The sequence below is a fragment of the Danio rerio genome, chromosome 11 (assembly GCF_049306965.1).
Source record: "Danio rerio strain Tuebingen ecotype United States chromosome 11, GRCz12tu, whole genome shotgun sequence".
NCBI lineage: Eukaryota > Metazoa > Chordata > Actinopteri > Cypriniformes > Danionidae > Danio > Danio rerio.
The window spans coordinates 2,772,850-2,800,350 of NC_133186.1; the positions used below are offsets into that span (position 1 = coordinate 2,772,850).

The window sequence follows — 27,501 nt, forward strand, 5'->3', positions numbered from 1 at the left end:
CACAGGCATCGGCGACTCATTGGCGATTCTCTCAGATCGCGTCTTTGATAGTTCATACTGTGTGATTGTTACTCACGAGCAGCGATTTGCCTGTGATTTCAGGTATTTGTCGGCGATTTCTCAAAACCTGTCGGCGAGCCAAAATCGGGGCTAAAATCATGCAGTCTGAACTAGGCATAAGGAGCAAAGATGTGCTGAGAATCGCTAGTTTGACAACAAGCACATGAGAAAAATACTGAACTGTTTAGAAACCATGTTCCCCACAGAAAGATATGAAGACACTTGGATATTTCATCATCAACGGTGCAGAACATCGTTAAAAGATTTAAGGAATCTGGAGGAATTTAAGTGCGTAAAGAACAAGGGCGGAAGCCTGAGCTGAACTACAGTGATCTCCGATTCCTCGGGCGATGCTGCACCAAGAATCCTCATTCATCTATAAGCCAGATCACCACATGGGCTCAGGACTACTGCGGCAAACCTTAGTACCACAATACGTATTTACATTCAGAAATGTCAGTGAAAACTGCTCTGTGCCAAAAGGAAGCCCTATGTTAACAGTGTCCAGAAGAGCCGTTGACTTCTCTGGGTTCGGAGCCGTCTGGGATGGACCATCTCCCAGTGGAAACTGTATTTCAGGTATTTTTGGGAGAAATGAACGCCATGTGCTCAGGACCAAAGAAGAAAAGGATCATCCAGACTGTTACCAGCAACAAGTCCAAAAGCCAGGGTCTGTCATGGTTTGGGATTTTATCTGTGCCCTCGGCAAAGGTAACCTGCACCTCTGTGATGCACCATTAATGCTGAAAAGCACATGGAGATTTTGGAGCACAATATGCTGCCTTCTTCTCCAGGGATGCTCATGCATATTTCAACAAGACAATACAAAACCACATTCAGCACATATTACAAAGTCCTGACTGCAGAGGAAGAGGATACAAGTACTTGACTGGCCTGCCTGCAGTCCCGACTTGTCTCCAATAGAGAATGTGTGGCGCATTTTGAAGCAAATGGGACAACGAAAACACCCTACTGTTGTCCACCTTCATGACTTGTTTGCATGAAGAATGGGACGAAATTACACCTCTTCAGTCATCTTTAGTCCCTAAACGTCTTTTAAGTGTTGTGAACAGGAAAGGCGACATCATGAAGTGGTAAAAGCTTTACGGTTGCAACTTTTTTTGAATTGTGTTGCAAGAACCAAAATTGGTATACATGTTCATTTTAAATAACAAAATAAAACATGAGGAGCACATTAATAACGCTTTTTGTATTGTCTGCAATGAAATACAGGTCAAAGTCAATTTAGAAATCACTTTTTCTTTTTTTATTTGTGTTTTCCATACTGTTCTTCTGATTTGTGGTTGTAGAATATTTTCTGAGTGATCATGTGACACTAGTAGAAACTACAGTCATGAGTCTGCCAGTTTATATTCGTGTCACTGAAATAAATGATATAAAAAAGGTTTAATTTATATTAATAATATATTTTAGATTTAATAATTGTGTCCTCGGTGAGCTTCAGAAGCATCTTACCCTAATCATATGAACACCATTTATCTGTATTTGAATATATCAACCAAGGATGACCAAGTTGTACAGTGGATAAGAGAGCATCAGCTGTTTGAGTATCAAATGCACCTCTCCTACTCATGCAGAGACAGATAAAAATGACGATGCCCACACAAATATAAATGCGTTTCACAGAGGATGTTCACAAGCACATCTCATTCTGTGCACGGTTTCCTCTTTGGGGAACCGCAGGTTTACCAAACTTACCCATGATACGAAAACAACCCTAGTCATGACAAATGATGTGCAGCTTATTTTCCTCCAGCACGTGTTTAGAGTGTCATTGGTGAGGTGTGTCTATTAGACGTCATGCCTGTTGTTAACATGAACACTCATGCAAAAACTCTTGAGTCTTTAAATGATTCGACCTTAATCTTTTAATGTGTCCGTGATTAACCGTCTGCGACTCTTGTCTTTGTTGCAGGTAATTGGTCTTCTAGATGTTTTCTCGCCTGCCACCAGTCTAGAAGAATTCAATGACGTGTGAGTATTTGATTCATTCTTACAAAACCCTCCAGAAATGAACAAATGTTAATATGGAGCTCGAACAAATCTAACAAAAAGTGCTCAGGAGTAGCTTAAATAGTGTATCGGAGCTCTTTGGAAAATGCGTAGGCACATTTTTAATTAATAGCCATGTCAATAAAGGCTTTTAAATTTTTTATTCACATTTTTCGAGTGCCTTAGGCGGATTTTTGCTCTTATTATAGAGCTATTTGGTTTAATTTGTCATGTGGCTGATTTAAGAAAAAAAAAAAGATTTTACAGATTTTATGGTGTCTTTTATTAAAAAGTCTCAGCAGTAGTTGCACCGTTTCGCAGTGTAAATTGACACAAATTTACGGATCTTAATTCTTTGTTACTATTTTGACTTCAAAACTGTTGATCTCTGTTATTTATTCAAAGGAAGCATAAGAAACGAAGAGAGAAGTGTTTACATAGTAATCCATCATATTACCTGGTAAAATACGTTCCTCCGGGTACATTTCGTTGCACGTTTCAGATGACAAATCCACTAGAGAGCACTGTGAACATATTTGCAAATCTGAAATACATTCCTCTGGGTTGGTTTTATTTTTAAAAATTAAATCTAAAAATCTATAATATAAAAAATGATCAAATATTGAAATTCAATAAAAAATATCATAAAAATCTATCAAATTAATAAGATAAAAAAGTAAAATAATAAATATGTATTAAAATAAAATTAAAAATAAAATATGTTAAAAATCATAAAATATTAAAGTTAAATGAAAATATGTATAAAATGAAAAATATTGTAAAAGTCTATAAAATAAAATAAAAAAATTAAAAAGTTAAATAATATATACATATATTAAAGTACATTTGAATTAATAAATAAATAAAATATTCTATATCTATAAAATTTAAAAAGATTATAAAATTATAAAATAAAAAAATGTATATTCTATAAATCTGTAAAATAATTAAATATATATATATATATATACATATATATATATATATATATATATATATATATATATATATATATATATATATATATATATATATATATATATGTATGTTAAATAAAAAGAAAAAATAATAAAATTTAATATAAAAATATTTATAATATAAAATATAAAAGATAATTTTGCTCATTGGCAGATTATTTTGGCTGAAAAAACATTATTTTGACGTTATTTCTATAAAAAAAAAACATTTCTTGATTTTAAGAATTTTTAGATATTTAGACTAAAAACGAGACAATCGAAGTTCGAAAAGAATTTCTCCAGTGCATGAGACCTCAAAAACAATACAGGACATATTAAACCTCATACTAGGCACACTTTAAAACTGTGCTGCTGGACTGTTCAGATGGAGTTGTCAATCCTGAACCCAGAACATGCAGTTTCTTGCCGTTGTTTTTCTTTGTCCTCTCTCCCAGTTCCTGGAATTGTTGTTGTGAAGGGTTGATCGGGCAGCCTCTGTGTGGCATTATGGCTTGCAGGTCTGTGGTTTTGTGAGTCATGCTGGTAAAAGAAGTGGCACGCTGCAGTAATTAGGCGTACCTGCCACACCTCCAGGTTTGTGTGGCCTCCCGTCTAATTATCTGTAATGTAGGTGTCTCCACTGCACCCTGCATTGCTCAATAAAAAATGAATTAGACGTGGGTCAGTGTGTGTTGATGGACCTGTTAAGTCATGACTCTCAGGTGAACAGTAAAAAATGAGTAATGTTCATCACCATGCACAGCTTAAATCCCTTAACACTCAAATTCTTTGCATCCAGTTGTCAGTGTGAAAATCATAAGAGCAGCGCTGGCTTTTATCCCGTTGCTCTGAGTGGCTGATCAGCATCATGGCTGTGCACGTGAGGAGAATATCTAGTTGCCATGGCAACACAAATTCATCCGCTCAGCATAATTTCCTTGTGGCACACAGGCAATAACCTGCAAACTGTTATTACCACAATATCACTGCCTGCTAAAACAATCAGCGCATACAACCGAGAATGAGAGCGCGATCAGGGGAATTAGAGATAAAAACTGATTGCCTTGGCAAGAGTTTCATATGAGCTGTCGCAGTTATGAGATTGTGTTTGAATAATTGCCATTTATAGCCAGATAACAAGAACATTTCTTGTTGCAATTAGTGCTGAAGCTTCTATCTGGATATACAGTATTTGTACCATCTCAAAAGAGCACACCAAGCCACTTTAAAAATATATGCAAAATATATATTCATGTATGCAAATCATGCATTTAACCTACAAGTTCATGTTTGTGCACACAAAACATATTGCAAAATGCTGCATAAACGGCAGCTTACATATTCATTTTCTGATTTTACAATTGCAAAAATGCACACACACATTGCAAAAAATGCTTTTCTTACTTAGATTTTTTGTCCTGTTTCTAGTCTAAATATCTAAAAATTCCTAAATCAAGAAGAATTTTCCAAACAAGCAAAACATATTGCCTTGTTTTGAGAAATATTATGCCAATATTAAGTCAGTTTTTCCTTAAAACAAGCAAAATAATCTGCCAATGGGGTAAGCAAATTAATCTTACGTCAAAAGAAAAAACAAGATTAATTAGCTTAACCCATTGGCAGATTATTTTGCTTGTTTTAAGGAAAAACTGACTTAATATTGGCATAATATTTCTCAAAACAAGGCAATATGTTTTGCTTGTCTAAAAAATGCTTCATGATATAATTTTTTTTAGATATTTAGACTAGAAACAAGACAAAAAAATCTAAACAAGAAAAGCATTTTTTGCAGTGCAGTTGGAGTCAGAATTATTACCCCTCCTGAATTTTTTGCCCAATTTCTTTTTCTAACATAACAACACATTTCTAATCATAATAGTTTTAATAACTCAATTCTAATAACTGATTTATTTAATGTTTGCTGTGATGACAGCACATAATAATTGACTAGATATTTGCCAAGATATTAGCATTCAGCTTAAAGTACCAATCAGTACTGAAATTTTAATAATGTCCTTTTCCCGCTTACATTTAAGCGCAGTTGAGCACGATCTTAAACAGCGCTGATTCGCCATTGTGTTCACATTTTATTTTTAATGCGTCCTGAAGTAAAGCGAAACGGCTATAAACTCCAGCATGATAGAGTGATTATATGCAGAGTCAAGGCTGATTTATACTTCTGCGTCAAACGTCGGCGTATGCTACGGCGCTGACGCATAGCCCTTCACCGTGGCCATCGCCGTCACTGACGTGCACCTCTCAAAAAATTTACTACACGTCGCAACGACGCGTAGCGCAAGCTCTGTGATTGGTCGGCTTGGTAGCGCTGACAAGTCTGGGCGGGACCGAGAGCCGCGCGAATGGCGCGAGCGATTGTTTACAAGTGTGGAGTCCTGTGAAGGAGCTCCGGATGGAAAGTTTTGTTTTGTGTTTACCTCGTAGTTAAAGTTGTTGCACGTCCGCCGGTTCCTGCCTCAAAATGAGCAGGTTTGAGCCACTTGTACATCCCGGAAGTGTTCAGGAAAAGCAAAAAAGCAGAGAAGAAACTCGACACAGAGGAACATTTACACCTCACTGCCCACTAGCGTTTCGGAAGTGTTAATGCAGACCGACAGAGACAGCGCGCAGAAGTATAAATGCACAGCCACGCGCGTTGCATGCGCCGTGGCTTACGCCGGTCACTTGACACAGAAGTATAAATCAGGCTTTATACTTTATCTATAAATAAAGTATAACTATAGAAACTGTGTTCATCTTAACTGAAAGCTTCTGCGCGTTTGCTGACCTCACGCATCGCGCACCTGTCAGTCAGTCAGTCAGCACGTAACCCCAAAGGATTAAACAATAGCGCACAGCACTATATATGGTTACAAAAAAGTTTGCGCTGTTATAATCCACTTACCTTTTAATACGTTTTGATGCGATTTATAATCCGCTATTAAAAACAACGACAACAATAACTGAATGTTTTGAATGGGTATGTAGCCGTGGCGGGATGCATTTTGTTCCCCGCCATGGAAGAATGAATGTAGCGGAAACCAAGCTCTTTAAAAGTTCTCTGTAGTTGTCTTGACAACACAAACTGCTGCTCTGGGATGAGCCGCGTGCAAAAGATGCCCCTCTTAACGCAAAGGCGCATTCAATCGGCCCCTTATGCAGCCAAACTAAAAATATATAAAATAATAATTTTAATCGTTTAACTGATGCACCCTTTCGGTTAACGGGTAATCGATTATTTTGAGCATCCCTATGACAAAGTCATGTCGAGGGGATGGGAAGGTTATTGTATTTAATTAAAGTTGATAAGGACGAATTAATTTTTGCAAAATAATGAAATTATTATTAATATATTTAGAAAAACTGCTATAAACGTATATAAAAATAAAATGAGTACTGTTTGACTTGATGGTGTCTTTAATTCCAAAGCCACCTCAAGCGAGCGTGAATTAAAAGTTTTTGCAAGCTAAGGGATTTTTATTTGAAATTCATCGTATCCGTCACTTGTTTCTCATGCGATACTTCAGCATGCGCATTAACAGAGGGTGATGGAAATGCAGCGAGTGAGTTTCTCTGAAACAAGAGCCCCAGTGTGAGCTGTGTTTTGCTGCGGCTTCTGCACATATATACTGGTGGAAAGGACTCACCGTGCTTAATAAAACACGAGCACAAGCTCTGCAAGATGCATGGAAACAAGAGCTAAAAATAAGAATACTCCTATAAATAACACATCCCCAAAATCTCCTGGAGAATGAAGAGAGCAGAGCCCGGGGCAAGAGGAGGAGCGTCTTTGGTGAGGGATATTTCTGTATTCTTATACTTACAGCTGAAGTCAGAATCCTCCTGAATTATTACCCTCCTGATTTATTTTCTTCCCTAATTTCTGCTTTATGAAGAGAAGATTTTTTCAGCACATTTCTAATCATAATAGTTTTAATAGCTCAATTCTAATAACTGATTTGTTTTATCTTTGCCTTGATGACAGCACAAAATATTTGACCAGATATTTATTAACATACTAGTTTTCAGCTTAAAGTGACATTTGAAAGGCTTAACTAGGTTAATTAGGCAGGTTAGGGTAATTAGGCAAGTCATTGTACAACAGTGGTTTGTTCTGTGACTATCAAAACAAATATTTCTTAAAGAGGATTATAATATTGACCTTAAATTGGCTTTAAAACAATTAAAAACTGCTTTTAGTCCAGCCGAAATAAAACAAATAAAACTTTCTTTCCTCTTTTAAACATAATTTGGGAAATATTTGAAAAAGAAAAAAAAATACACAGGAGAATAAAGTTGAGGAAATGTTAAAATCTATGATTATTTATTATTGACTGATATTATTGACTGATAGCCACGCCCCCCAAAATGACTGATTGCCCCGCCCCTAAATGACTGATAGCCCCGCCCCAAATGACTGATAGCCCCACTCTTAATGACTGATAGTCACACCCTGAATGAATTGTAGCCCTGCCTTAAATGACTGATAGCCCCACCTTAAATGATGGATAGCCCCGCCCTTAATGACTGATAGCCCCACCCTTAATAACTGATAGCCCCACCCTAAATGACTGGTAGCCCCACCCTTAATAACTGATAGCCCCACCCTAAATGACTGATAGCCCCGCCCTTAATGAACGATAGCGCCACCCCTAAATAACTGATTGCCTCACCCTAAATGACTGATAGCCCCGCCTTAAATGACTGATAACCACACCTTAAATGGCTGATAGCCCACCCTAAATGACTGAAAGCCACACCTTAAATGACTAATAGCCCCGCCCTTAATGAACAATAGCCACACCTTAATTGACTGATAGCCCCGCCCTAAATGACTGAAAGCCACACCTTAAATGACTGATAGCCCCGCCCTAAATAACTGATAGCCCCAGCCTAAATGTCTGATAGCCCCGCCCTAAATGATTGATAGCCGCGGCCCCTAAATGATTAGGCAAGTCAATTTATAACGAGGGTTTGTTCTGTAGTCAACCGAAAACAAATATTGCTTAAGGGTGCTAATAATTTTCACCTTAAAAGTCATAAAACATTTTAAACTGCTTTTACTCTAGCCGAAATAAAAGAAATAAGACTTCCTCCAGCAGAAAAAATATTATAGGAAATACTGGGAAAAATTCCTGCTCTTGCTTTTTCAGCAGCAGTGCTTTTAGAGTAAAGTGCTCATGCTTGTTAGGTTTAATGATAGCGCTCGTAGTAGGGTCAGAGGAGTGCATCTTGGATTCCTTTCTCAGTTCAGCGGAGCGGGTAGCGGGCGACCCTTGTGTCCAGCTGGCTCCGCACCAGGCACATTCCTCAGGACTGCTTGTACTGGTTGATGGTCAGGACTACTCCCTGCCCCCTTTTCCCAATTAATGTACACCTGAAATCAAAACTCACCATATTGAATCTGTTAGCTTACATTGCTAGTTTTGTGCTAAACAATTAATCTCTGCATGTCATTAAGAACAATAAACAACAGTTATGGTGGCTTGAGAAACCAATTTCAGCACCCTAGCAGCTGTCCCATAGACTTCCATTGTAGAAGACTGTCATTGACTTAACATTGGATCACCCTTTGTCAACTCATAACTCTGCATCAGACTGTCCTACAGACTAGAGTCTGGCCTCATTTAACTCAGACTAGCCAGCAGCCAATCACTGATGAGCTTTAAACTTACTAGCCACGCCCTAACAACCACGTACAACCACGTAGGGTGTACACGTACACCCTAGCAACTGTCTCATAGACTGTGACTAGCTGTTCTAACACGTGCTAATAATTCTAGCATCCTACTGACATTCTAATCTTGCTAGTGACAGGCTAGTAACATGCTAGCACAAGCTATTCCATAATTGAAACATGCTAACAACATGCTAATTCATGCTAGAATCATGCTACCAACATGTTAGTTCATGCGTGAAACATTCTAACAAGGTGTTAATTCATGTTAACAACATGCTAATTCATGCAAAAAATGTTAGCAACTTGCTAATTTATGTTGGAATCATGTTATCAACATGCTAATTCATATTGGAAACATGCTAACAGCATGCTAATTCGTGCTAAAAACATAGTAACAACATGCTATTTCATGTTGGATTCATGCTAACAACATACTAATTCATGTTGGAATCATGCTAGCATGCTAATTCATGCTAGAATGATGCTAGTTACATGCTAATTCATGCTGGAGTCATACTAACAGCATGCTCATTCATGCTAGAATCATGTGAACAACATGTTAATTCAGGCTAGAGTCATGCTAATTCATGCTAGAAACATGCTCACAACATGCTATTTCATGTTGGATTCATGCTAACAACATACTAATTGTTAGAAACATGAAAACAACATACTAATTCATGCTAAAATTTTGCTAGTTACATGCCAATTTGTGTTAAAATCAAGCTGACAACATGCTAATTCATTAATCATGGTAGTTACATGTAATTCATGTTTGAAACATGCTAAAACATCTCAATTCATGCTCGTGCTAACAATATGCCAATTCATACTAGCATCATGCTAATTCATGCTAAAAACATGCTAACGCCATGGTAGTTAATGTTGGAATCATGTTTACTACAAGGTAGGCTATATTAGAAACATGCTAATTATTGTTAGAATAATGCTAGTTACATGTTAATTCATGCTAGAATCATGTTAATTCAGGCTAGAATCACGCTAATTCATGCTATAAATGTTATAATCATGCTAACAACATGCTAATTCATGCTAGAGACATGCTCACAACATGCTATCTCATGTTGGATTCATGCTAATAGCATACTAATTGTTAGAAACATGAAAACAACATACTAATTCATGCCAAAATTATGCTAGTTACATGCCAATTTATGTTGCAGTCAAGCTGACAACATGCCAATTTATGTTGCAATCAAGCTGACAACATGCTAATTTATGTTGCAATCAAGCTGACAACATGCTAATTTATGCTAAAATTATGCTAGTTACATGCCAATTTATGTTGCAATCAAGCTGACAACACGCTAATTTATGTTACAATTATGCTAGTTACATGCCAATTTATGTTGCAATCAAGCTGACAGCATGCTAATTCATGTTGGAATCATGATAATAACATGCTAATCCATGCTAGAATCATGGTAGTTACATTTTAATTCATGTTTGAAAGTTGCTAAAAATTGCCAATTCATGCTAGCATAATGCTAATTCATGCTTAAACATGCTAACACCATTGGAATCATGTTAACATGGTAGCCTATATTAGAAACATGCTAATAACATGCTAATTCATGCTAGAATCATGCTAGAAACTTCTTAATAAGTATGTTCAGTGAAATAATTGAAGTAATATTCAGGGTGATTATTGTCTAGTATTGAACATCTATACTTTGTGGTAATCCTCAGTGTCATGAATAAGTTGCTCTGTCATGTTGACTAAGTCTGTGTGTGTGTGTGTGTATGCAGGTATCTGGTGACTCACCTGATGGGAGCAGACCTCAATAACATCGTCAAGTGCCAGAAGCTGACAGATGATCACGTCCAGTTCCTCATTTATCAGATCCTGCGGGCGTTGAAGGTTTGTCGCTGCGCACGCTTCTCCATTTTACTGTCCTGTATTTGCTCAGTGTTACAAGAGTTATTGATAGCAGCTGTGCCAAAGGCATGAGCAGAATTCAGAGTGCTGTTTATACAGTTAAAGGCAGAATTATTAGCCTTCCTGTATGTTTTTGTCCCTGATTTCTTTTTATTTTTTTTATTTTTTTTTTATTTTTGTTTTTTATTCATAATTTATACCAGCAGATACAAAAATGTTTTAACTGTATCCAAATGTGCAAGAAAACATTATTGGTACTTTCATTAATTCAAATAAACAACAAACAAGAACTGATTTGGAAAACTGACCATGTAAACTGAAGTGAGCAGGTCCTTTCAGATAAAAAAGGACTGAATTCAGAGCATTATTATTAGAACTAACTAAAACGTTCAATACAATTTTTGCATCTGACTATCTCAAGAGTATGCCAAAGTCATTGTGAATACATAGGCTTATATCTAGGTGACATTCTATCTCCCCCCGTTTTCGTAATTAAAAAGGCAATCATAATCGTAAAGCAGCACAAATGCGTATGACACATTACAGAAATACGTCTGTAAAATTGTACCAAGATGTTTAAGAAAGAGATATAAACGAAACGAAACTAATTTATGCTAAATACGTCATGTAAACATTCACCTACCTTCGCAGCACAAGGACAAAAGAACATGGATCAGAAAAATAGATATTTCAATAAAGCTTGTTAAGTGCTCAGCTGTCATCGGTTCAAAATACTTCAGCGATGATTTCTGTTTAACGGAGAGCAGATTTTTTCCAGCACATGTCTAACATAATAGTGTTTCTAACTCATTTCTAATAACTGATTTATTTTCTCTTTGCCATGATAATATTAGACTAGATATTCTTCAAGACACTTCTATACAGCTTAAAGTGACATTTAGGAAAATTCCTGAATCTGTTCAACATCACTGGGAATACTCGTTGTTCCACTTGGTCTGAAGCTCCGGGCCAAGTTTTCCTCTCATTCTTGACAGATATTTGTGTATCTTTACGTAATTCATCTGGTTTATGAAGGACAGATCTTGCATGATGTGATGTTTGCTGTATAGATGCTGTATTTGATTAAAGTGTCTTTCTCTCCACAGTACATTCATTCAGCAGACATCATCCACAGAGTGAGTACACCACACTTTCATCCATCACTTTAACACGGTGGTTGCTACTTTAAAAAATAGTATCAGACAACGATTTATATCTGGAGAGACTTTAAAGGTGCAGTAGGTGATCTGCCAAAATGCTAACCGCTTAGCATATTATCTTCGGACGGCGGGGAGGGACTGTTATTCAAAGCCACACCCCCTGAAATCGCGAGCGCGTGCATCGCATCACAACAACAGACAACCCACTAGTTCATGTCATTCGCCAGTTAGTGTTTAGCCAGCGCCGTGCAGGAATTAAGAACCACATTTATTACTTATTAGCCACACTATTTCAGAGCGAATATTCAGAGTAGCATGGTAAGCAGTATAGGAAGGCTGTCGTTGTTCAAAAATGACCCAATGTGAATATAAAAGCAACTTCAGCTCAATAAAGCGGGTTAGGCGGAATAGCGTTATTTACTGATGTTTTGTTGTTAAACTAAATGTAAATCTACATTATCAATGCTGTTAAAGGACCTTACGAAACTGAAAATAATCACATCAATCTTTCACCGGGAGATTTCAGTGACTGAACATCACGTCTGTGCACATAAGCCATTCATAACAGAACACAATCTAACATCAGCTAAGTCTGACTAAAATAGTTTTAAAACAGAACATTACCTGTCTAACAGTAATACTCCAGCCATGGTGTCATCCTTCCTCCAGCGTGCTAAAGTAACTCCATATTGATTCAGGTTTTTAGGGCGTACTCACACTGTGCTATCCGAAGCGTGCCCAGGCTCGTTTCCCGGATCGCTTGAGAAGTGTGAGTGCGCTGAATCGGACTCGGGCACGGTTCACTTGGCCGGCCCTGGCCCGGTTGGAAGAGGTGGGCCTGAGCGCGGTTCACTTGGGCTTAGGCGCAGTACGCTTGTGTGTAAGTGCAAAACGTGCCGAAGCCCGAAACTGAAAGCAAGACGTGACTTTTAAAGGACTGTTTCATGTGGATTAATTATTCAATCTTACTGTTCAGTGCACTGTTCAGTACACGTTACAACAAATCGGAATTGGGCATCAATACTGAACAAAAAGAATGATTAATAAATCCATATGAAACAGCCTCTTAAAAGTCACGTCTCGCTTTCAGCTTCGGGCTTTGGCGCATTTTGTGCTCACACTACAAGCGTACCGCGCCAAAACCCAAGTGAACTGTGCTCAGGCACACCTCTTCCAACCGGGCCAGAGCCGGCCAAGTGAACCGTGCTTGAGCCGGATTCAGCGCACTCACACTTCTCAAACGATCCGGGAAACGGCCCTGGGCACGGTACGGATGGTATAGTGCAAGTACGCCCTTAGTCACAAGGCGTTAAACATCGACCGAAAACGCGAGCACGGGTGTGCACGGGCCTTTAGACTGTGAAGAGACTTTCAACCAGCACAACAAAAAATGCTTCTGAAGACCATCACTTACTGCACCTTTAAGGGAGACCTATTATGCCCCTTTATTACGAGTCTCTGATGTCCCTAGAGTGTGTGTGTGAAGTTTTATCTCAAAATACTCCATAAATATTGTTTGATAACTCTCTGAAACGGCCCCTTTAAGGCTTTGATCCTAATTGTGGTGTTTGGTGACTGTCACTTTAAATTCAAATCACATTGTGCTCTTTTCAAAAGAGGCCAAAGCTACAAACGCCTGTGTGTCAGCATAGTGGCAGATTCAAAAACAAGACTAACGTTAGAGCTGCACAATTAATCGTTAAAAGATCGCGATCTCGATTCGACCCCCTAGACGATCTTAATCCAGCATTTCTACGATTCTGCCAATCATGTTTTCAAGTTCAGGAGAGAAGTAAAGGCGGCTGCACGAGTCTTTTCATAGTTTCACACACGTTGCTCAGTGACATAGACACCTCTAAATGATGTTGAATGAGTCACATACTGTATTTATAAGGTATAGTTCACCTTAAAATGTCATTTTGGTCTTCATATAACGATGTTTTCGCGGCCGGGAAATCACACATGATGTAAGCTGCTGACCGCGAACTGTTATCACAGAGAAGTGCGCGCTCTACTTAATGATTAGGGTTGTAACGGTATGAATTTTTCACGGTATGATAATCGTCTAAAACAATACCACGGTTTGACGGTTTCGCAGTATACGGTATGTTACAAATGTTACAAAATAATAGAACAGTGAAGCAAATTTGACTTAATATATTTTTAGTTACTATAAATAACACCACTTACAATGAACAAATAAAAAAATAAAAAAAATAATAAATAATGTGTCAAAGTCCAAATAAAGTCCAAATAAACATGGTGCAAATCCTCAGTAAAAAATAGATATAAATATTTACTATACTATAAATAGTTACATAACGAAACTAGATTCAATATGGAACATCCTTAGGTTTTATGTGCCAGCATGGATATGGTTGTCTGTGGATTTGGATATGGTTGTCTGCAATGCAGACAAACAGCTGCATCTTCATTTGCGTCTTTTGAAAACAGCAAGAGCAGCAGTTCGTCTTTGCTGTGTCACTGTTTTGTCATGTTTCTGTGCTGCTGTGCATGCAAAAGTACTTAGTATGAGAATTATTTCATGCAAAACTTTTTTTTTTGCGTTTTATTTAGCCGCGCAGAAATGTATGCCTATCTCTCATTCCGTGTTGTTCAAAAAGCTCAGTGTTGGTCCACAAACAAAAGCGAAACCTATGCTTATTGGTTGTGATATAGCGAGTTTGAACCAATCTGGGCATGGAGGAGGGACAATGCATCAATGTATCATGTCTGGTTTGTCCGGAGACACAGTGACGAGCGTTTCTTTGTCAAATCAGCATTGTCAAATTTTGATGACGTAACCGCACTGATTCCGGAGCCTCTGAAAGTCCGCGAATGTTATGTGATACAGCACTGGAAAGCTGAGATTCTCTTCTTTATGCCAATCTTTGAATTGTATGAATCGGATCAAAAGTTATTAAACATTTAAGAGCAATACTTATTTTTAGCCGCGGGCGGCTGTCTCGGTCTTTAAGGGTTAAAACCGTTGATATGCAATTGTTCATGGTATGATAATCGTGCACGTTCAAATCGTGGTAGACCGTCATACCGGTATATTGTTACAACCCTATTAATGATAGACGCGCGGGCGTCTACTTTAGTGAACAGAACCTGCAAATGTTGCGAGTAACAGGTAATACAGTTGTAAATAATATTCAGTTTGTGGCACAGAGTGATCGTTTGGGAGCCGCGCGTGAGGTATGAACAGCACTCAGCAGTCAAAATGAAACCGAAAGTGTGCACTTCATTTAAATGATCATATCGCATTTTAGAGTTATGATTACGGCAAGCGTTTGATATGTTTTTTCTTTCATAGCGAACCCATGAAATGAGTTCATGGGCTGTGCATGAAAATAAATGTTTACAATGTCAGTATAACTACTCTAGCCTATATATTATTGAATATAATCTGATAATAGCAAATGTCTGATTTTACCAGTGAATAAGTTGTCTAATATGACCGATTGCAAGCATATATCTAAAACATAATAATTCAACATCATAATTATTAGAAGTAGAATAGAATAGAATTATTTATAAAAACCAGTAGATGTACACATAATATTATTATCGATGTTGCCATATGTTTGTTTTAACCATACCTTTATTTTACATCTGCAGAATCGTGAGAAAATGTGATCGTGCAGCTCTAACTAACGTCCTATGCTAATGAGGGAGAGATGGTCACTAGTGGGCGGGGCTTTTCCCCTTCTGATGACACAACAAAGAGAGAATGTCAAAGTGTTTCTGCAGACTGTCTTTATCAAGTTTGAATATATAAAATAAAATAATATAACATGTTCACGATTAAAGGCTGATTATAATCACACACTGCTGCCACACAACTGTGTTTGTTCAAAGTTAGTTTCGCATAATAGGTCCACTTTAAATCATCTAGCTTTAAAAATTCAGTTTGGTTGATTAGACATTCATCTGTCTGAGCAGACAGGGGATTTTCCATTAAGTTACGGAGTCTAGTGCAGATCTTTCTTGCACCACTGCTTGTGTAAACCTGATTATATTGAAGCTTGAAAGCAGTTTGTGGTCAAACATACGAGTCATTTTCACTTATTTGCTCATCTTGCAGGATCTTAAACCCAGTAACCTGGCAGTAAATGAAGACTGTGAACTGAAGGTGAGATTTGTGTGGCATCATCATCATTGTCTGACGTATTTTCCAGTTACATGTGCTATTATGAGTTTATAGTCAGTCAAACAGTGAGGCATGCTGGGTAATCTGAGCTCTGATAAGTCTGCTTTATGGCTGACTGTGATTTTATTTGTTCAGATTTTGGACTTTGGGTTGGCACGGCTGACCGATGATGAGATGACGGGTTATGTTGCCACAAGATGGTACCGAGCTCCAGAAATCATGCTCAACTGGATGCACTACAACATGACAGGTCTGGATTTTTGTACCTGTAATGCTTCATTTGTGCTGATTAATTAAAAACTGCTTCACTTTTCATTAGATCTTGTAACTAAAGACTACATAAAACACAACTTATTTAATCATATTTAATTTTTTTATTAATTCGCAAAGGCAGCACAGTGGCTGATAACTAAGTGATTAAGCCAAAGGAAAACAAATGAATGACTAAAATATAAGTAACAGCTGAATGGAGACATTGGGGGAAAAGTAAACTAACTTTGGAACATTGCAAAATTCACACAATTTATTAGAGCTACTGAAATTTATGTTGTAATTAAGTTATGAAAATATATAAATGTAAGTGCACAGCAAAATTATTTTAACTAATGTAAAAAACAAAAAGATAATTCAAATTTGAGTGCTGTCAAAGTGCATAAATAAAAAAATTAAGTAAATGCATAGGTTTGCTGTTTAACCAGTAATATTCATATTTTTAATAATTCAGTATTCTGTCGTAAATTTTTTTTATTCATGATTTAACAATACAAATTGTATTCAGAATAGTTAAGACTATTAATATTTATTAACATTGATGCAGAAATAAAAATTAAAATTTTACCAACATCAGTCCTGATTTAAAAAAAAATTATTATTTCTAGAATTTGAATGCCACTTAGGTTTTTTAAATATAAAATCACAAAAAATTGCCAAGCATAATTTATTTTATTTTAATTTTATTTTAAAATATTTTATTTTTATTTTATTTTAAAATATTTTATTTGTGTTTTATTTGTATTTATTTTATTTTATTTGAATTTTTATTTTATTGTTTTGCATTTGATTTTATTTAGATTTATGTAATTTAATTTTGTTGTTATTTTGTTTTATTTTTATTTATTTTATTTTTATTATTATTTGTATTTTTTTTTAAATTTGTATTTTATTTTATTTTGATTAGATTTTTTATTTATTTGATTAGATTTTTATTTATTTTTTTATATTTTATTTTGATTTTATTTTGATTTTATTTGATTTTTTATTTATATTCTGTTTTATTTTGCTTAATTTTATTTATTTTTTGTTTTATTTTTATTTATTTTATTTTGCTTTTGATTTAAATTTTTTCATTTAATAAATTAATTAATTTTATTTATTTTGTTTCATTTTTATGTATTTTATTTTGATTCATTTTGTTTTTACTTATTTTAAGTTATTAATTTAATTGATTTATTTTGATTTATATTGACTTGATTGATGATTGATTTTATTAATTTATTGATTGATTTGCCGTTTGGACAAGCTATCTTAAAGCAGCATTAATCTTTATGCATTATATATGTTGTTTTTTGTGCAGTTCCCACAAGGGGTTAGTAAAATGAATCTCATGTGATCTTCACCATATTTTGTTTCCTCAAGTGACCGGAGTGTTGTTGTGTTGTGTTGCAGTGGACATCTGGTCGGTGGGCTGCATCATGGCTGAGCTCCTCACAGGACGGACCCTGTTTCCCGGCACAGATCGTATCCTTTCCTCTTCATTCAGTCGCTTTTTCCAGAAAAACCCTTCAGTGATGTGAGAGTGTTGGCATGTGCTGCCTGTCGCCCTCTCTGTCTGCTAGTGTGAACAGCGGCACCTCACTTATCCTGAGTCAGATGCTGAATCACACTCCCTGATGCTCCTGTTGATCAACTTTGCTCTTAGCTTCTAAAGTGCTTCCAGCAGACTCAAAGATCAGCTGAATGGATTCAAATATGGTAAAACTCATCAGTTTAACTCTGGGGGAGCTGTAAAATGAGCCTGTTTTCAAAATAAGTGGAGGGTTCCTTTAAAACATAGAGATTGTAGCACGACCGCACCGCTCTGGGAATCCTAATGTTTCTTCTTCTGTTCCGGTTCATGAGGTCACCGAATCAAACCCTCGGTGAAAGGTACAACACACTCACACTTTCAGCAGCATTTGTTGGAGGCACATCCATGATGCTAATCTCCCGTTCCACCACATGCCAAAGGTGCTCTATTGGATTGAGATCTGGTGATTGTGGAGGCCATTTGAGTACAGTGAACTCATTGTCTTGTTCTAGAAATTATAAATCAGCCTTTAAGGTGCAGTATGTAGGATTGACATCTAGTGGTTGAACTAGGTATTGCACTCCAAATTTAAAATATGGCAGCTTTTTTCCTCCCTGGCCTCTCCTCCTTTGACTAAATGCACATGCAGGTTGCCAGATTGACGGCACCAACAGGAACAAGCATGCCTGATGATCATTCCCTACACTGTAAGCTTCTCTCAAATGTTTATGTTAATAATTATTATCATTTTTGTTAAACGATAAAAAAAAAAAACTCTGTATCTGCAATTTATTTTGGAGTCTGCATTCTCAGCCATGCCCTCATATATTAAGACAACCATCATACCTGATATGTATTAAGTTGTGTTTTCAACCAAGGCAACCCGGGGTCCCAAAATATATTCGGCTAAACTGGCGGTGGGCTGGTCATCGAGACCAAAGCTAAGACATTCCGACTCGAAACGCAGGTTTTCAGAGCAGAATTCTGACTTAAGTCTTATTTTTTTAAATAAACAAGTATGTTTAGCATGTTTCTTTAAACATATGGTATTTGTATGCTTTAGAGGAGTCAAAAACTCACATACAGCCCCTTTGAACTGTTGTAGAGAATATTTGAGTGGCTTGATTGACTTCAATATTTACACTGTTTAGAAATGCTGGGTTATTTAAACACAAATTGAGTAAAATATGGACCAACCAACACATTGGGTTAAATTTGGACCTATTAATTTATTCATTCATTCATTTTCTTTCGGCTTATTCCCTTTATTAATCCGGGGTCACCACAGCGGAATGAACCGCCAACTTATCCAGCACATTTTTGTGCAGCGGATGCCCTTCCAGTCGCAACACATCACTGGGAAACCTATTCATTTAATTAAAAATGTTAATCTAGCGGTCTGGGTTGGGTTGAAATAACCCAGCGTTTTTTTAAGTGTATGTAAGAGTATATTCAGTCTGCTAACATGCCTAAATCAGAGCAGTGAAGGACTCTAGGGTAAACATACATTACTGTTATTGAAGATTGCATGGCTTTGGACCAATCATGGCTCAGTTTTATTTCATCCCTCATCCCATTTTCCTGATTTTATTCTTTAGTTGTATGGTTCCATGGATTAAAATCATGGTTTTATTATTGCTATTTGTTCCCCGTTCAGTTCCTGCTTTCATAGTCACCCCATTCCTTCGCATTTTCCTTTATGTTGCTCTGAAAGACATTGATCAGTTGAAGCTTATCATGATGCTGGTCGGGACCCCAGGGCCTGAGCTCTTGATGAAAATCTCTTCAGAGTCTGTGAGTTTTTCTGTTCTGCTCCAGTTTGACGGCCTGGTGTTTTGCTCTGCTTGCTTCAGTCACCACCGATCACCCTTTCATACTCTTTCCTTTCTCACTGGCATGAACTGATAGTTATGGCATCAGCACCTACACAGTAGTCAGATAGTCGGCAGATGGTTTTTGCAGAATCAGCCCACAGTTAAGAGTGTGTACCAATGGCTTTCTCGCTCTGCTTTGTCATGCACTTTTTTCGGACTCTTGGATTAACTCGTCTCTCGCACTGCAGAAATGACTTTTTTTTACACTGTATCTTGTTTTCCAGTACAAATATATAAGCATTTGTTAATAAACTAGGGGTTGATGATTTAGGCTTTAAGTGATCGAATCAAAGCTGATTGAAAACTTTAGACTTTAAGATATCTGTACTTGCTTTTAAACCATAAAAGCAAAAATGACCAAAAATAGCTCATCTGGAATCAAAACTGGCCCAAACCATAATGACCAATCGAAATTAGACAAATATTAGCATAATGGCCAGTCATAATTATCCCAAAACTAGCACAATAACATGTTCAATACTGGCCCAAAAACTTGCACTTTGGCAAATTAAAACTAGCCACAAACTAGCACAATGGCCAGTCAAAACTAGCACAATGGCCAATCAAAACTGGCCCAAAACAGTCCCAAAACAGTAGGCAAAAAACTTGCCCAAAACTAGCACAATGGCCAATCAATACTGGCCCAAAACTGGCCCAAAACAATAGGCAAAAAAAAAAAAAACTTGCCCAAAACTAGCACAATGGCCAAACAAAACTGGCCCAAAACAATAGGCAAAAAAAAACTTGCCCAAAACTAGCACAATGGCCAATCAAATCTGGCCCAAAACTGGCCCAAAACAATAGGCAAAAAAAAAAAAACTTGCCCAAAACTAGCACAATGGCCAAACAAAACTGGCCCAAAACCGTCCCAAAACAGTAGGCAAAAAAAACTTGCCCAAAACTAGCACAATGGCCAATCAAAGTGGCGCAAAACTAGAACAAGTGGGCTGCCAGATTTTTGCAACAAAACCAGCTTAACGAACTGTCAAAATTCACTAAAAAGTAACACAATGACCATTCAAAACTAACCCAACGGTATCTTATTGGCCAATCAAAATTATCCCAGTACTAGCACAATGACTGTTTAAAACTGGCCCAAACTAGCACAAAGACTGTTCAAAACTAGCACTATTATTATTATTATTATTTAGTATTATTGTTATTATTATTATCAAAATCAAAACTGGCCCAAAACTAAAACAAGGGCCAATAAAACCTAAATCTAGCTCATTTGACAATAAAATTTTGCCTAAAACTAGCTAAATGACCATTAAAAAATGGCATAGTTAGCATAATAGCCAATAAAAATGAAAACTAGCACAACTGTTTAAATCCAGCCCAAAACTAGCACAATGACTATTCAAAACTGACCCAAAACTAGCAAAATGAATAACTGTTCAAAACTGTCCGAAAACTAGCACAATGGCCTATCAAAACTGACCAAAACTAGATAATTGGACAATAAAAACTTGCCCAAAACTAGAATCAAAATCAAACAAACTGGCCCAAATCTAGAGCAAGTGCCAATTAAAACTGTCCCAAAACTAGCTCATTGGCCAATCAAAACCGGTCCATGACTAGCACAATGACTTATCAAAACTGGCTCAAAATTAGCACAATGGAAAATCAAAATGGCGCTAAACTAGAACAAGTGCATTTGTTAATAAATTAGGGGTTAATTTACTTTAAGATGTAGCCTTTAAATGTAGATCGAATCAAAGCTGATTGAAAACTTTAGAGTTTAAGAGAAGTGTACTTACTTTTAAAACAATAAAAGCAAAGCGTACCCAAATTGTACTACCACAATGACCAATCAAAATTGGCCAAATATTAGCATAATGGCCAATCAAAATGATTCCAATACTAGCCCAACAACTGTCCAAAACTAGCCCAAAAACTAGCACAATGACAATTTTAAACTAGCCACAAACTAGCACAATGGCCAATCAAAACTATCCCAAGCAAGCACAATAGGCAATTAGCATGGTGGCCGATTTAAAAACTGGCCCAAAAATGACTCCAAACTAAAACAATTGGCTATATAAAATTGCCCAAAAATAGCACAATGGTCAATCAAAAGTGGCGCAAAACTAGAACAAGAACATTTGTTAATAAATGAAGGGTTGATGTACTGATTTGGGCTTTAAATGTAGAAAACTTTAGACTTAAAGATATCTGTACTTGCTTTTAAACAATCATCTTCTTTATTCTATGTTTATTATAGATTAATTTTAGTCCTGTTGCTTGCTCCATGACGTCAAATTCTCAGTCTTCAAAAATACAGGGTTTGTGTTTTCATAAAATTATAATATATTTTATTCTATAAATGTAAGCACAATTTGGTCTGTCCAAATAAATATATCGTCATTGTTTTATCACTATTAATATTTTTTAGAAAATTACTATTGGTCAAAATAAAAAATTTTATTGTGATTTTTAAATTCTGAATTATTCAACTAAATATTTCTTAAACTCTTTACTCCTTAACTCTACTTAATGTTGTGTTTTAAAAATAAACGTAAACCTGTTCGAAAAGATGGTATCTTTTAATTTTATCAATAAAAATAAGTAACAATGACTATATCACAATTTTTATTTTCAATTTAGATTGAATGTCATCAGTAGTTTGCAGAACAAAACGAAAAAATTCATTATTATGGGAGGACAATTGAGAATAAATATGTATTGATTTATAAATATGCTAAACAATGCTTGAAGAACTAAACATGTTTTAATCCAAGCTTTGCCTTATACAAATTTAATCCTTAAATCCTTCACAGCCCATACTAAATCTTGTTCGTTCATCATTATGAGACATTATTAGTGTTCATTTGATCAACAAAAATAGAGATGAAAATGTTTTTTCTAAGGCTAAGATGAGAAGATTTGATGACATGGATATTGTTACTACATCAGCATGCAATATCATTTACAAAATAGATGACATTAAAATGTTGTAAAACTAGCCAAAACTAGTGCAATAGCCAATCTAAACTAACCCAAAACCTACATGATGGCCACTCAAAACTAGCCCAAAACTAGAACAAGGGGTAATAAAAACTTGTCAAAAACTAGCACAATGGCCAATCAAAGCTAGATCCAAAACATTTTCCGTCTTTATTTCATTGAGGAAACGAACACTGGTCATTATGCAACTCAGTTAAACAAGTACTGAAAACAAGACAATAACACAGGGTAAGAGATGATTTTGTGCAGTGTGTGTCCAATCTAACACGGTGTCCACTTATGTTCTCCATTCCTCTCCTGTCTGTCCTGTTTTTTCCTTCTTTTTTTAATCTGTGAAAAAAATCTGTGAGTGTATTTTGATGGTACTCCCCTTGACCTGGGTTCCCCAAGATATAAACCAGCTTCAGCAGATAATGCGATTGACGGGAACCCCTCCGGCTTCTCTAATAAGCAGGATGCCGAGCCACGAGGTGAGAATGGAGAACTTGCTGAACCCACAGAAGGTCCTCCAGATGGGGAAACATCTACCCGTCTCTATTTGTCCTGCTTCATTTTTCAATTTACAAAATTCCACCCAGGGCTGGCAGGTTTTCGCTATAAAACCAGCGCAACGGCCATTTAAAATGAATGAAAACTAGCACAATGACTATTCAAAACTGGCCCAAAAATGAGCTTATTTGCCAGTTAAAACTGGCCCAAAACTAGCAATCAAAATTGGCCAAGTATTAGCATAATGTGCAATGACAGTAAGTCCAAAACTAGTACAATGGCTGTTTAAAACTGGCCCAAAAACTAGCACAATGACCAATTAAAACTAGTCCAAACTAGCACGATAGCAAATTAAAGTTGAATTTAAACTAGAATTAAAATTAAAAAGGCCCAAAACTAGAACAAGTGCCAATCAAACTTGCCCCAAAACTAACAAGATAGCCAAATAAAAACTGACCCAAGTCTAGCTCACTTGCCAATCAAAACTGGCCCAAAACTAGCTAAATGACCATTAAAAATTGGCAAAATATTAGCATAATGGCCAATCAACATTATCCTAAATGGAAACTATATTTGGCAGAGTATAATTGTTTTAATGCAACCATATAAATAAAATTGATATGATAAAAACTAGAAATCAAAACTAGAACATGGGCCAATTGAAATAGACCCAAACTTGTTGGCAAAATGTGAAAACTAGCATAATGGCAAATTAGCATAATGGACAATCAAAATGATCCCAAAACTAGCACAATAAATTTTCAAAACTATCCCAAAACTAGCACAGTGACTGATCAAAACTGGACTAAAAAACTACCAGAATGACAGATCAAAACTAGCCCAAATTAGCATGAAATTCAATCAAAACTTGCCCAAAACTGTCCCAAAACTAGAACAATGGGCGATAAAACTTGCCCAAAACCAGCACAATTGTCATTCAAAGCTGGGTCCAAAACTAGAATCAAAATCAAAACTTTCCTAAATACTAGCTAATTGGCCCATCAATACAAGCTCAAAACTAGAAAAACAGCCAATCAAAACTGACCCAAAACAAGCACAATTGTCAATAGAAGTTGGCCCAAAACCAGTATTCAAAACTGAACAAAAACTAGAACAATGCAATCAAAACTGGGTCCAAAACTATAATCAAAATCATAACTGCCCCAAAATTAGAACAGGTGCCAATGAAAACTGGCCCAAAACTAGCACAATGGCCCATCAAAACTGGCCTAAATACTAGCACAATGGTCCATTAATACTAGCCCAAAACTAGTACACTAGGCAATCAAAACTAGTGCATAGCCAATCAAAACTGGCACAATGGTTAACCGAAATTGGCCCAATATCCAATCAAACTATTTAATTAATATTAAAACATTTTTAAAATGCCACTGCCCATAAATAAAACTCATATTTTGCAGAGTAAACTCTTTTGTTTATAAAAAAATACTATATATATATATATATATATATATATATATATATATATATATATATATATATATATATATATATATATATATATAAATCCCCTTATATTAATAATTACAAATAGTCTTTTTGTAAATATGATCAATCAATATGATTTGGCGCAAAAGTATCATAATCACTGATAAAACTGGACCAAAAATTAGCAGAATGATTCATTAAAACTAGCCCAAACTAGCACCGTGACCAATGAAATCTGGCCCAAAAACTAGCAAAATAGCCAATCAAAACTGGCCCAAATCTAGTCCAATACTAATTATGTCAGACCCATAACCTGCAGAATCAAAAAAACAACCCATGGTATGTGATTAAAACTAGCCCAAATCCCCTTGAAAACTGTGGAATTGGCACCGCCTGCTTTCCATTTTGCAGCACATCTCTGACCTGAATTCAGCCCACAGTGCTGAGCTTTAAGGCCAATGTTTTAAACGCAGGCATGCAGTGAGCTCTAGCATGCAGCGTCGAATGTTCCATGCACTTAAACAAAGGATGCAGTGTCTGTCTGACATGCAGAAGCGTTTTTGTCTGAGCTCCACTGAAAAACACTGAATACTCATCCAGATGAACATTTGAGGCCTCTCTGGCTTACAGAAGAGCAGAAGCTGGCTCTGTGTGCTCATTTAACGTCTGCGGGAATTCAAAATGTACATGTTTATTTTAACAGCGCATATTGTCAGTCTAAAATCCACATCAAGTCAAAACTGATCATATTGATTTTGTTAGCTCACATTGCTAGTTTTGTGGTAAACAATTCATCTGTGCAGGTCATTAAGAAAAAAACAACAGCTTGCCCTTGTAATCTTTAATTGAAGTATTAAAATGCACTTGCTGTTTGTTTTGAGTTAAATTCTCAGATTAGGTCTGTCTGAGGTATTTTATAAAAATAAAAATGCCAATCAAAATTGCCATTAAAAACTGACCCCAAACTAGCTCATTTGCCAATCAAAACTGGCCCACAGCTAGCTAAATGACCATGCAACATGTTAACATAATGCCCAGTCAAAATGATCTCAAATAGAAACTAGCACAACTGTTCAAAACTTACCTAAAACTAGCACAATGTCTGTTCAAAATTGGCCCAAAAGTAGCACAATAACTGCTCAAAACTGGCCCAAAAACTAGCACAATGGCCAATCAGAACTAGCCCACAGTAGCACAATAGCCAATTAAAGCTAGCCCGAAACTAACACAATCGCCAACCAAACCTAGCCCAAGGTAGCACAATAGCCAATAAAGCTAGTCCCAAATTAGCACGATGGCCAATCAAAACTAGAATCAAAACTAGCACAATGGACAATTAAAACTGACCCAAAACTAGGACAAGGACCAATAAAAAACTAGCTAAATGACCATTCAAAATTAGCAAAATAATAGCACAATGGGCAATCAAAATGACCCAAAATGGAAACTAGCACAACTGTTCAAATCCAACGTAAAACTAGCACAATGTCAGATTAAAACTAGCTCAAAACTAGAACAATGGGCAATCAAAACTAGCTCAAAACTAAAAAAATTAGCAATAAAAACTTGCCCAAAACTAGCACAATGGCCAATCAAAATGATTTAAAATGTAAACTAGGTGTAAACTAGGACAACTGTTCAAAACCGAACTAAAACCAGCACAATAACTGTTCAAAACTGGCCCAAAAACTAGCACAATGGCCAATTGAAAACTAGCCCAGAGTAGCCCAATAACCAATTAAAGCTGGCCCCAAAGTAGCACAATGACTGATCAAAACTAGAACAATGGGCCATCAAAACTAGCTCAAAACTAGAATATTGAGCAATTAAAACTTGTCCAAAACTAGCACAATGGCCGATTAGAACTAACCCAAAACTAGAATCAAAGTAAAACAAAATAAAGATCAAATCTCAGATTAGGTCTGTCTGATGTATTGGGTGTGGCTAACACACTTAACCACACCCCTCCAGCTGTCAGTTTGACAACAAACAGAAATGGTGAGGGGGAGGAGTCTATTAGGTGTTAATAACACTCCCCAAACCCTTTCTGAAGGAAATGCCTACTTTACTACATCCAATCAGCTCACAGTAAAGAAAAAAAAAAGCCACACCCTCTGTTTTCTCATTTAATATTCTGTTTCTCTAAGAAATGCGTCACAATACGGAAAAAAAATGGTCGCAGCATCCGGTCCATGCGGACTCTCATCATTTATGTTTTCTTCTTATTCTGACAATATATACGTCTTGACTGTTTTTTTATTTAACAGGCAAGGAACTACATTAGTTCTCTTCCCCATATGCCCAAGAGGAACTTCGCAGACGTATTCATTGGCGCAAATCCATTAGGTAACCATTTTTACAGCATGCATTAAACTCATCTGGGGGAACATGAAGATAGTCTTTCACTATTAAATATTGATCATTCTATATCATTTACATCACTGTTTAATCTATTGACAACTCTGTAACTATTAGAAATATACCTTTTTTAATGGTCATACTTCACAAAAAGGTTTCATTAGTTATTGAATTAGCGTACATGACCTTGTACAGCATTTATTAATCATAGTTTAACATCTGCTAATGAATTATTAAAATCCAGAATTGTGCTTGTTAGCATTAGTTAAATGCACTGCGAGTTAACATGAACTAACAATGAATGACTTTATTTTCATTATGAATAAATGCTGTAGTAAATGTGTTGTTCGTTATTTATTAATGTTGGGAAATAGATTATTGGGACTTTATTGCGAAGCGTTACCTTTGAAATATTTAAAATGTAATGTATAAAAATAATATTTATCGCTTTTTTTTTTTTAAATAAATAATAATAATAATAATAATAATAATTTTTATTTATAGAGCGCCTTTCCAGAGCTCAAGGACACTTTACAAGTTATGCAACAAAAAGATAAACAAACATACATGAAGTTAAACATAACAAACTGAAATTACAAAAACAAGACCTAAAAGACATATGAGCAGAGTGGAGGAGGATCAGATAAAGTAGTCAG

General features: G+C 36.2%; 1 protein-coding gene and 1 long non-coding RNA gene across 6 annotated transcripts in view; one reads left to right on the top strand and one right to left on the bottom strand.

Moving 5' to 3' along the window:
* mapk14b (mitogen-activated protein kinase 14b) overlaps window positions 1–27,501 on the top strand; it is a 50,084-nt gene that overhangs the window by 17,071 nt on the left and 5,512 nt on the right. Inside the window, exons 3-11 of one of the 5 annotated variants that reach the window (XR_012386685.1) lie at window positions 1,997–2,055; window positions 10,477–10,588; window positions 11,713–11,742; window positions 15,857–15,904; window positions 16,058–16,172; window positions 17,588–17,659; window positions 19,423–19,502; window positions 22,940–23,019; window positions 26,755–26,833. Coding sequence is in view for 2 of the 5 variants with exons in the window: in XM_017358195.4 (XP_017213684.1) it covers window positions 1,997–2,055; window positions 10,477–10,588; window positions 11,713–11,742; window positions 15,857–15,904; window positions 16,058–16,172; window positions 17,588–17,659; window positions 22,940–23,019; window positions 26,755–26,833 (595 nt within the window). In the remaining 3 variants the exon portion in view is untranslated. 5 annotated transcript variants of the gene reach the window in all.
* The window catches only part of LOC141376509 (uncharacterized), a 48,160-nt gene continuing 25,994 nt past the window's right edge, over window positions 5,336–27,501 (bottom strand). The window contains exon 3 of the long non-coding RNA XR_012386944.1: window positions 5,336–5,734. This is a non-coding gene — a long non-coding RNA (uncharacterized lncRNA). The remainder of the gene's footprint in view (window positions 5,735–27,501) is intronic.